General features: G+C 38.1%; 1 protein-coding gene across 3 annotated transcripts in view; it reads right to left on the bottom strand.

The window, feature by feature from the left end:
* The window catches only part of LOC107223234 (serine/threonine-protein kinase NLK), a 145,519-nt gene extending 133,735 nt beyond the window's left edge, over nt 1–11,784 (bottom strand). For all 3 annotated transcript variants that reach the window (XR_006904295.1, XR_006904296.1, XM_046739412.1), the window contains exon 1: nt 9,591–11,784. Coding sequence is in view for 1 of the 3 variants with exons in the window: in XM_046739412.1 (XP_046595368.1) it covers nt 9,591–9,880 (290 nt within the window). In the remaining 2 variants the exon portion in view is untranslated. The remainder of the gene's footprint in view (nt 1–9,590) is intronic.
* Nucleotides 11,785–12,132: the final 348 nt, after the last annotated feature.

Raw genomic sequence — 12,132 nt, 5'->3', positions numbered from 1 at the left:
GACGCTCATCGTCAGCGACGCTGTTCGAACCGACGTCGTTCCGTCGCCCCGACGACCCGACGACCCGACGCCGGCGGACGGGAGCGTCGACTCACTTATCTTCCGAGTCACCACCGTCCGTTGTCATGGCGACGCCGCCACAGCGACGTAGGAAGGCCCTTCTTGCTGCAGCTAATCACTGCCTGTAGATACGTTCCTTCACCTCCCCCCCCCCCCCCCCCTGCCCCTGCCCTTCTTCAGATTCTAACCTTACTTTGCGCGAAATTTGAGAGTACGACAACATTCGCTGATGGGGAGGGGTGGGGATATGATTTATGAAAAGATTGAAAAAAAATAAAAAATAAAAAAAAACCTCAAAATGGTCGAAGTTAAACCCCTTGACTGCGAGTGTGCGGGTGGAAACAAAGTCCTGCCATTTTTGTGCTATCACGCGTATTTAAGCATTTTTAAAAAACATGTATTCACTGTATTTATACGACTGTTTGGCAAATCGTAATTTTTGAGGTCGCTGAATCGACGTCTGAAGTCAGATTTTCAAAACTCGGAAGGGCGGATCCAATATGGTGAATGCAAATTTGAAAAATAATTGGATTAGTGAGAATATGAGAGTTTTTGAGGCCGATGAATTTGAATATCTAATCGGATGTCCAAGATTCAAAACGGCGGAACGAATATGTTGGATAAAAATTCTAAAAATAATTTCAATCTGACGACAGTGAGAATTATTGGGTTTTTCAAGTCGACGAATTTTAATATTAAAACGAGATTTCCAAAATTCAAAATGGCGGATTTAATACGGCGGATGTAAATTCAAGAGATAATTTGGTTACGACGAAAGTAAGAATCAGAGAGTTTTTGAGGCCGATGAATTTGAATATCTAATCAGATTTCCAAAATTCAGAATGGCAGATTGAATATGGCGTTAAGGAAGTACGAAAAGTAATTGGATTTCAACAAAAATTTGTATCATCAGATTTTTGTGGTCGCGGATTGTGAATTTTACGCCTGACTTTACGATACTTAATTTCCTCGGAATCAAACTGTTTCTGAAAACTTGCATCCACCATATTGGATGAGTCATTTTGAATCCAGGAAATCTTATTTCAGATTCGAATTCAGCGGCTTCAAAAACCACAATACTAAGATTGTAGGATAAACGTGTCAAATTTTTTTTTTCTGACACAAAATCGGCACGAGAATCGAAAGAACCGGAAAAGCTGAGACGTGCATAATTTGAAAGTTAAAAAAAAAAAAAAAAAAAAACTTTTATAATTACAACGTATAAAAATGTTTCAACTCTGCTGTTATTTTTAATACGATTCTACAGTTTTTCATATTCTTTTACCCGCTTACCAAACTTTTGCAAATTGTCCGCATATCAACATCTATTTTTATCCGCATTGGAGATAACTATTCGTACAAATACCTTTCATCCGGTCTCTCGGATCGAATAAAATAAAATTGTGCGTAATTCTGATCCTTCTGCAACTATCTGAATCATTTGTAACATTCAACCCTTCGCATACTCAAGTCATTCTTACAGTTCCGACCATTCGGATTAATGAGATTCTGATCATAATTCGATCTGACGTGAGTTTCAACTATTCGAAACTTTGACCCTCATCCAGATTATTCAACAATTTTCGATTCGTACGAACCAAATATTTCCCAGTTTCTTAACCTTTTTATCGTATCTCTATTGGTGTTTATTATTCCCGCTTTCAACGATAAAATGAACTCTGGTTCATTTCGAATTATATAATTAAACGTAATCGAAAACCGGTATAAAATTTTTTTAAAAAAATAAAATTACATTAAAAACTAGATCAATTTTCAATCGGTTCATTATTCTCTCTACAATTAATACAAATATGAGTAAGACTGTATAACTCTGCAAATATTGATCCTAGCGTAAAAATGATAATGACTAGACTTGTGGGAAATTAAATTTCCAACAACTTTGGGTTCAACCATTTTTGCTCCAAAGTTGTAAATTAACCAGTTATTTCAGAAAAACGAATAGATCGAACTTTAAATCAAGATGGCGGTGAACGCAATGGCGGGATTTTCCCGAAAATCGAGATTTAAACTTCCAACCACCCCCCCCCCCCCCCCGCCCAAAGTTTAAAAAAAAAAAAAACGTCTCTTCCCCTAATTATTTCCATTTAAGGCTATTTTTGTGTCTATCTCGACTGGACCAGCAGCGATAGACGATCTCCGACTAAAGCGAAACGATAAATAAACATTTAAATCCAACCGTCAACGTCTGAATAATACGCGCGTAATATTAGCACGCCTTAAAAAAAATTACACACACGATGTGAACGCGTGTTGTATAATCCATATATCGCTGAAATCAAGAAGGAGATAATAAAATGTAAAAAGCGACATGTTCGAACAAAAAATAGATCATTTTATACGTGGCAAATATTACCTGAAAAACTATTTATGACAGATTTTTCTCGTGCTCGTCAGTTTATAAAAAAATATCGGACGAACTGCTGATTTGGCGAGAAATAAATTATAATTATTATTGTTATTAAAAATGACGCTCGGACGATTCGGGATCTGAATAACGTGTGATTTCTCTAATATGTTGTTGTAATAACAATTCACTGCAATTTAAATTTCAATTATTCTTATTACAATCTATTAACTAGCGAGGAAAGTTTCATTTGCCAAATAAAAGTAACTCAATGCCGAATTTCGAGGAATCCCTCAAATTTATGCGATATCAAAAAATTCTTGCAATAATAATGCATTGCTACATTAGCGTAAAGAATTTCAACATTACAATAATCTCAGTCATTGAATCCGTCAATAATTACAATGTCACGATTTAAATTGTTATAATCACAACGGCGAAGTCATTGTAATAATTAAAAAGAAATATACATATCTTACAAAATACGGTGACTACGCTTAAAAAAAAATCATCGTCATCTGTTAGGCTACGCGTCACAAGTAGTCGCTAAATTTGTTTTACACTTCATTTACAAACGAATTAATTCCCAAGTGTCATAAAATGTGTTTACGTGATTATTATTAATTGCTACCCAAAGTCTCTTGATTACAAAACTCGGATATCAGCTGACTAAAATTATTTCCCCGACTATATTTCCGGTTATTTTCTTTACAGGCTCTTCTCCTCGATAAATTTGACGTCCGCTTTAAACAAAGCATTAGTTTTTCGCTATTCGACATACAATTCCATCGATCAAGTTTTTCCACGAGAATGATTGGCAAAATTCAGTAATTATACATTAAATATAATTATACGTGGACCTGAATATGACAAAAAAAAATATATATTTTCCTTATACGGTAAAATTTACCATAATCAATATAAATGTTCTATTATTAATTTAACCCTGAGTCAACTTTTGTAACAAGATCATCTTCGATGGTCTTCAGGAGGGTCTGAAATCAGACTTAAAAAATTCGAAATGGCGTGCTAAAATTTCAAATTTGATCGAATCGGGTGAAAAAAATCTATGCGGCGGTTTTTCGGGGTCGATGATTGGATTCGCAGTACTGAATTTTTAAGATCCGAATTCAGATTCGTAATCGGCTCGCCCAAAAACCCATCGCTTACATCACGACGCAACGCAATATTTTTTATAGTAAAGAAAAAAGTTATAAATAAGTAAAAAATGAAATAAATTGTGCCGATTGACGGGCTTTACCGGAAAAATTATCATCGATACAACAAAATGGCTGGTGTGATATTTTTCTCAAATCGTCCGTTCGTCCGTCCCTCGGTAAGGGATACATCGTACATAATCATCACTCGGGTGTCTTGAAATAATTTTAAAAACTCACGTACCTACGTAATAACGCTCGAAGGTCGCTTACGTAAGCCAACGTTAGTTCGAGCCACTTGTACTGGATATACGTAGGTGTGGATACCTATACCAATTGGTGTAAGTTAAACCAGCGGAAACCAAGGAAAGAGAGAGAGAGAGAGGGGGAGAGAAATTCGTTTAACAAACACGATATGCATATGCATATATCCGTATAAAATAAGCTACGTGATCTGAGAAGGAAAAATGAATCAAAATTACCGAAAAAAAATTTGTTTTTAAAATTATTTTCACTAGAAGTTACTGAAAGCCCATCTTCTATTATGGCTCAAAAATTTTGTTTTTTAACGTAGAATTTGGTACATTTTATTTGGATAAAATCAAAAGTGTCCCATTGAACGAAAATCCAATTTTTCGATAAAAAATTTCCAAAAAAGCATCGAAATTTTTTTTTTTTTTCAGGAAGAGCATCAAAAAATACTTAAAAACTTTTATATTTAATTAGGTTATTTCAATTGTTGTCAGAAACGTGATTTCTTTTAGTTAATTTCTTCAAAAATCGACAACTCCGGAATGGAAAGAGATAAAGAGGTAAAAAATTAGTTGAGGACTTCTTTCTATATGTATAAAAACATATTGAAAAATGATAAAAATCTAAGAGGGTCACCGTCGCAACGTCGTTGAATTGACATGGAATGACCCATACACGCTCGACTAACGTTTAACCGATTGATTCGTAGGAATGAAAAAATATATCCCACCTTCCGTTTTGACGAAAATTGAAGAGTAGAAGTGTCAAAACTTCGATTATCGAAGGACGCAAAAACAATTTTCGAAGTGAGAATCAATTTCTATCTTTGTTTCATCGATTTCAATATCAATTTCACGAATTTCGAGAAGTCGATCGATTTATCAATACGGCGTGGCATTTCGGGGGAAAATTTCGATATCGAAAGAAATATAAGAAAAGAAATAGCAAGATCCGTGGATAATAAATAAACATTCGAGAAATACTTCGTTTGTAAATAATTTTTCTATTACGTCAAACGTGTGTTTACGAATGGTGCAAGATCCGTTAATTTACAACATTTAAAATAAAAAAGTTTCTAGTTGAAAATAATGTTTATAGAATGAAAAAAAAAATATTGATTTATTGTTAAAAAAATTTCATGTAAACTTTACGAGCGTGTGAGTTAATTATTATGTACAGACAAAGGAACGCGCGTAAAATCGAGAAAACTATCAGCAAAGCAGCAAGGCGAGAACGAACGTTATCAGCGCAAAGCGATACGCGTGCTAATAATATTTCTCATAACCTATACCTGACAACTGATCGATCATAATTAAGACAAAGGAAGAGAACGGCGCAAAAACGAGCGTTTTTCGTCGGGGATTTTATTGTTTCTCGATCTTTTCACCCACAACTCGGACAAATTTTTTATCACGTTGAAGTTGGTAATGATTCATGCTGAGGAAAAGTGAGGATGAAGTTAATCACGTTACTCTAACGATGCACGTTTAGGAGAAATTCTTACTTGTATATACCGATCGAAACTCTGGGATCGTCTGAAATTTGGTGAACCGTAACAAGCGATTAATCACGATCGTAGTGTTGAGGGCCAACTTTTCGAAAGTCGTTCGAAAATTGTACGGTAATGATTTTTTTCCCGCATGTTTCGTAACCTCGACGTTACTAATTTCAGCCTCGTGAGGAAAAAACCGTTGCTTTGCGATTTTGGAACGTCTGAAATTCGGTGTACCGTGATACAACAATGACCGTGTTCTTTTCGATTCTTGTTAAAAAAAAAAAAAAAAAAAAAACTACAAAATTGGTCACGTGACACGACGCTCAAAACATCTTAAAGTAAGAAGAATGCCGGAATATTCCGTTAAGCATTAATTTCGATTTGACTTGAATAAACTTATCAATAATCTTGGTACGAACCACAAAACGAAGGAAAAAAAGTAAAGAGAGATTCGTCGATTAAAATCACGCAAAACAAAAAAAAATCGGATATAAAAAAAAATTTTGTAGAGAGATACGAAAATTGGATGTTCGCAATATCGAATTTTCGACAAATGAGAAAATCTGTTTTATCTAATCTTAAGAATTTAAGATTCGGAAGGTCAAAACAAAGAAAATCAAAATACGGAATATATTTGGTGGATTCTTATTCCTTTCGATGATTCTATAAAAATTTGACTTTCCTATACATATCATCTGCACATAGAAACTTGATGAAATATTGATTATTTAAAAATATCTCGGCATATTTGAAGTCTCGTTATTGTGACCCTTCCATTACTTTCGGATCTTTCAAAATTTTCGACTCAGCGGGCAACCGATTCTTATAAAAATTTTCCATCTGTAACACACAAGCATAATACGTGGCTGCCTTTTTATAACCTGTGACAACGGAGGAGTCCACAGCATCCTGACGGGTGCAGCAGCATCGTCGTAAGACGTGATAATAAATAACAAGGAACTCTCCGAAACTCGTCGTCGTAGTTGTTATACAATTGTACGTCTCTCGGTGTGTTTGTTTGTGCGAGCATGTAAGTGCAGCACGATATGGAAAAAAGGGAAGGAGAGAGAGCGCGCGAGAGAGAGAGAGAGAGAGAGAGAGAGAGAGAGAAAGGGGGAAGAGAGAGATAGATGCTCTCTCGCGTATTAGTATTCTAAGCAGGTTTTTCACGCACAAAGAGCGATCTTGGGCGAGATAAATCGACACAGGGCATTCACATTAAACTCACGGAGGGCAACCGGAGGGCAACCAACAACATCGCTGGCGTTAAGAATATAAGACGACCGAGAAGAAGAAGAAGAGAAGAAGAAGAAGAAGAAGAAGAAGAAGAAGATGATGATGAAGAGAAAGTAGTTTCAGAAAATGGAATAATATTAGGAGAGAGAGAGAGAGGGAAAACACGCGACAACGTAAACAGGAAGTGAAAATAATAAATACATGTATAATATGGTGGGGTTGACACGAAAACTTCGCTAAATTAAATTATGACAATGACATATGCGAAGTTGATGGAATTGTCAATTGTGGCAATTGAATTTAACTCGATTAACTCCGGTTCCGCATTTTGTAATATTTATGGATAATAAACCGTAAACAGTCGTCCGTTTGGAAAAGTTTTTCTAATCGTATCGATCAAACGAAAAATAACACTTGAAGGAAACAAAGTGTTCGAGAGTTTCAATTACAATTAATTAATCCAATCAAACTTAATTGTGACAGGATTTCTTCGCGGAATGTCAAGAAGAACATTTCTTCGTACAAGAGATCTCGATTACTGTAAAACTTCAATGGAATAAAAGAGCTTCGTCGCGTAAAATAAATAAAAAAAAAAAATTCCGACCAATGACATGTTTTTGGCGTTGAAGAAATTTCAGGGAATAACGCGATCTGCGTGGTTGAAATTAGTAACGTTATCATGACAAAACGTTGGGAAGAAATCACTATTTTCCTATTTTCGCACTGATTTTGAAGGAAGTAAGATTGCAAGATATCGGTACGTTTTGCTTCATTACGTTTTACTGAATTTCAAACAGTTCCAAAATCGCGACACGACGGTTAAACGTTACTAACTTCAGCATCGCGATTGCGATCTGTACTGAACGTTCGAATCGTTGAATTTGAGTAAAGGCAAAAATTCCGTTGCAAATTTGGAATCCGTCATTGTACAAAATATATCACTATAACTGGTGGACGATATTTCCCTGTAGTATTTACAGGCGTGACCAGAGCAATATGGCGTCGCAACTGGATTAACAGCTGATCGGTTTACCTAAAATATATAATACTATCCCAAAAAGTGTCAAAAAACTTGTTGCAAGTTATTCGACTTGAGTATTTTGAGTTAATACCGAGTGAAACGTACGTATGTACGTTGAAAACCGACTTTGATAATAAAACAGGGCCGAGTTAGTGCGGTATCTAATATTTTCCCGCCAGAAGATGGCGTTCAGATTTTTCTCCGGTAACCTCGATTCATCTCCTTGATATTCCGATAAATTTTCATACCGAAACAACGGTTCCAACTTTTATCGGCATCACGTTGAAGTTAGTAACGTCATCGTAACGCTTCGTGCTGAAAAAAAAACCGTTGTTTCGCCATTTTTTGAATTGTTTGAAATGCAGTAAACGGTAATGAAACAAAACCTACTGATATTTTGCAGTCTTAGTTTCTTCAAAATCAGTGTAAAAATAGGAAATAGTGATTTCTTCTCAATGGTTCGTTACGATAACGTGACTAACCTGAACCTCGTAGTCCAATCGAAACCTGCATTTTTAATTGAAATCTTTCGATACTACTATTTTCTTTTCCTAATCGTCGAAGGGGGGTGAAGAGGAAGGGCATCGGTAACGAAAAATTGCAACTCGGATATGCTTTTTTGTGCATATACCGACTCAACTACATACATACATTCATACATGCATATATATAGGGCATTCTACGTCAATTCACCTGGAGTCTGATCCTGACCCTCTTGAATTTGATCCGCGATCTTTTAAATTCTTGTTCCAACCCTTAATAGTGTTCCAATTTTTTCAGATTTTTCCTACCCTCCCCTGCATCCCAGAGCTCCTTAAATGTTGGTATTTTGACAATGATTGCGACATTTTTGAAAATTACGAAAAAAATTACCTAAATATTCCAACGAGAATTGAAGCGTGGAGTCAAAACGATAGTTTTTTGTTCATTTGTCAACTGATTATTACATTTTTTTTTTCAGGCATTTTGATTTTTTGTCTTTTTTGAAGATACAGGTTTTAATATATCTTCACGAGTACAATAACAATCTGTAAATTTTATTCAAAAGCCAAACAAAAATTCGAAAACTTTTTTTTTAATTGTTTTGATTTTTTAATTTTGAAAATTAAACAAAATTTGCATACTGTTCTGGTATTAGAGAAAATGTATGTATATCAAGCCTTCAAAATTCACAACCAAAAAAATGCAATGGACTGGGGCAAAAAAAAAAAATTATATACTTAAAAGATGAACGAAAAAATTACTGTTCTCCCTGGCCACATCAATTTTGATTGGAATATTTTTCGGTTTAGATCACAGAATTTACATAATTTTATTTTCATAATTTTAAAAAATGTCGCGCATTCATTGCCAAAATATCATCATTCAATGGTCTCTGGGAACGTCCGGGAAGGGTTGGAAAAATCCAAAATAAAAAAAATAATAAAAAAAAAAAGAAACAATGCAACACATTTTCGATTTAGAAGAAAAATTAAAAAACATCGCTATCCAAATCCAACCAAGGTTGATTTTCTGATAAGACCCTAATCGAACCGAGGTGAAATGGCCCCTCACACAATAAGGGCCCATCCATAAATTACGCCACGCGAATTTTAGAACTTTTAAACCCCTCCCCCCGTCCTTGTCACAAGTTGTGACATTTTTAGAACCCCCTCCCCCCCCTGATGTGACGTCACAAATTTTTCAAACTTATGCATGTATTTAAAAATAATCAAAAGAAAACAGTTATTTTCATTTTTTTCTTATTTTCATTAAATAATCTTTATATATAAATTTCGTGTTTTAGTATTTTAAATTTTAACACGTGACGTCACAAAGCTTTTGACCCCACCCCCCTCCCCCCGCATTAACGTGTGACGTAATTTATGGATGGCCCCTTAACGGGCACGTGAATAATTCTCGTCCCAAAATAAATACATCCAAATACGATAACGACAATTGCGCACAAAGAAACGATCGATATCTATCGTACTACCAACAGATTCACGTGTATAATCAACTCACCAGACGACTCCAAAGGCCCCGTATCCAATGGGTCTGTCCGGCTGTACTGGGTCCTGGGTAGGGGGTGGTGGTGGCGGTGCGGGGGCGGCGGGGTGGTAATAAGTCGGGGGGGCCTGGGCGACGGCGGCGGCGGCCGCCGCCGCTGCTAGGACCGCCTGTCCCGGATGAGTCCCGGTCGTCCCGCCGCCTCCGCCGCCGCCGCCGGTAGCCCCGGCCCCACCCCCCTGCATAAGCGACATCGACACGCTCATGGACACCCGCGAGTGCCGGCTCGGCCCCACCACTGCCATCAAAAATTCACCTAAGGCCCCCCTAGGCGAAGAGCCGACTGACTTCGAGGTGATTGGTCGCAGATTTTTTTTTTCCCCTGTTCGTATACTTTTGCTACTTCTGTTACTGGGTTTCCGCCCGTCTGTCTGTCTCTCCGTCGGCAAGCGGCGGTCCCGTATCACCGACGATTTTCACTTTCACCCTCTTCCGTCGCTGCTGTGCTGTTCCAAACGCACCGAGAAGATGCACGACGACGCTCTTTTGTTTTGTTTTCGAACTGGTCCCTACGGCTTTCGGCTTCGTTATTCGCCCACCTCACTATTTATACGTTTTACCCTCTATGGCGCGTCGTTTCTTCGCATTCTTTGAATGTTCGATTGTACACAACTTAATCAGCCCTTGGTGCAACGCTTTTTTTTTTTTTTCAAGCACGGGTTTCGTCAAATATCTCGGATCAAAAATCGACGTTAAAACAAAATTTTTTCCCAACTCCTCTCACCGCTGTCATATGACGCTGATTATTAGTTCTCGGATCCTTTCGTTGTTTCTTCTGTCACTTTTTTTAAAACCCACACTTCTTACACACCGAAAAATAATCCTCTTTTCATATCACCAATTGCCGCCTATTTTTTTTTTTTTTTTTTTTTATCTCCCTGTCGGCTGTGTTATTGCACTGTTGTACGCGGGACGGTCGCTTTGACGTTGGAAAAAAAAAACGAAGAGCGAAAGATCACAAACTTTTAACCACCGCTGATTTTCCTGTTCGACATCGACGAGGTATCGTTTCGTTTGTTTCTTTTTTCTTATTCTTCTTTTTTCGGCGGCACCGTTACACGTGGAATAAAAACGAAACTTGTTTGAATTTTTTTTTTATCCCGAACTTTTGCTTCACCTTCTCCACTCGTCACACGTCACAATGTGTCACGGTTATTACAATCAGCTCTTGCGAACAACGGTGACCCTCCTATTCCTTTGTTTACCCTTGTCTCGCTTATTACTCTTCTTTTTCACCTCAGTTTTCCGCACGCAAACCCGAAGCAGCGTGCAACTATTTCCGTTTCGCCTTTACGTACGATAAATAATACCCTCGGTTCGAACCCGATAGAAAACAAATGAAATGAAAAGAAAAGAAAGCGACGAATCGACCTTCCGCTATTCTCACGATTTTTCCGGCTCCGATCGGGCGAAGGACAAAACGACCGGTGGCCGCTTATAACTAACAGGTTGGGGTATTCCGGAAAAACTGAAAGGCGGTTTTTAAATCCAACGTTTCACTCACATCAGGTTATATTTCTCCTCGTCGCACGCGCGATCGCACAACGACGACACACAGAGACGACACGACACTCGGCGCGGCATACAGAAACGCGACGTGCACTCGCTCAGCTGCTGGCAGTGACTCTTTGGTCGCTGGGAGGAGGAGGAGGGGGAGGAGGATGATGACGGCGGGAGGGCGAAGGGGGAACGAAACAACGAACCAGAAATTAACGAAACCCGATGCTCGGGGGCTGGCGATTTTTTTTTGTTTTTTTAATTTATTTATTTTCCCCTGAGGGCGGGGAAGATAGAGAGCGATAGGTTCAGAGAGAGAGAGAGAGAGAAAGGGAGAGACGGTTTTGCGTGATTTATCTCCGGTATCCTTGTTATCGACACACAACTCTTGACGCGGATTTAACCTCTCCCCGTAACAACAATGTAGAATTTTAAAACGAATAAAAAATGAAATGAAAATAAAAGAACAAATCCACCCACTCACACATACACACACACGCACACACACAGCCACACTATTCGGCTAGTCCTCACACGCGTACGCGACCGATCGACATACGTACGTACATTTATATATGTACATATGCGTATATCTTTTCTGATACTGGTCAATGATGTCTTTAATGACGAAAGGCGTCCTTACGCAGCCAAGGCTTGCTGGCCACTGCCTGTCTGTCAACTCGCGTTTAGGTTCTTCTCCCCACCGAGGGCAGCGCCAGCTGCACAAAGGCCGTCACGTGACCTGCGCAGAACTACAACGCGCAACCGGATTGCGGCCGATAGACGGTGGGGGTGAGATACGAAAATTTCAAACCATTTCCACCCGCGGATTGACTCGAACGTCCCGTCGTTAGGAATTCCTCGGATATTTCGGGTGTCGCGTGAACGTACAAAGCTTGGTTGGTTTCCTCTTCGTTTAACTCATTCAACGAAATATCGATGTGAATTTAGTTACGTCGAACGTTCGATTAGCAAGACATTCGAAATGGAAAATGAAAAA

Source organism: Neodiprion lecontei, chromosome 5, assembly GCF_021901455.1.
Source record: "Neodiprion lecontei isolate iyNeoLeco1 chromosome 5, iyNeoLeco1.1, whole genome shotgun sequence".
NCBI lineage: Eukaryota > Metazoa > Arthropoda > Insecta > Hymenoptera > Diprionidae > Neodiprion > Neodiprion lecontei.
The sequence above is the reverse complement of the archived record's forward strand: the minus strand, read 5'-3'. Positions and strand labels throughout refer to the sequence as shown.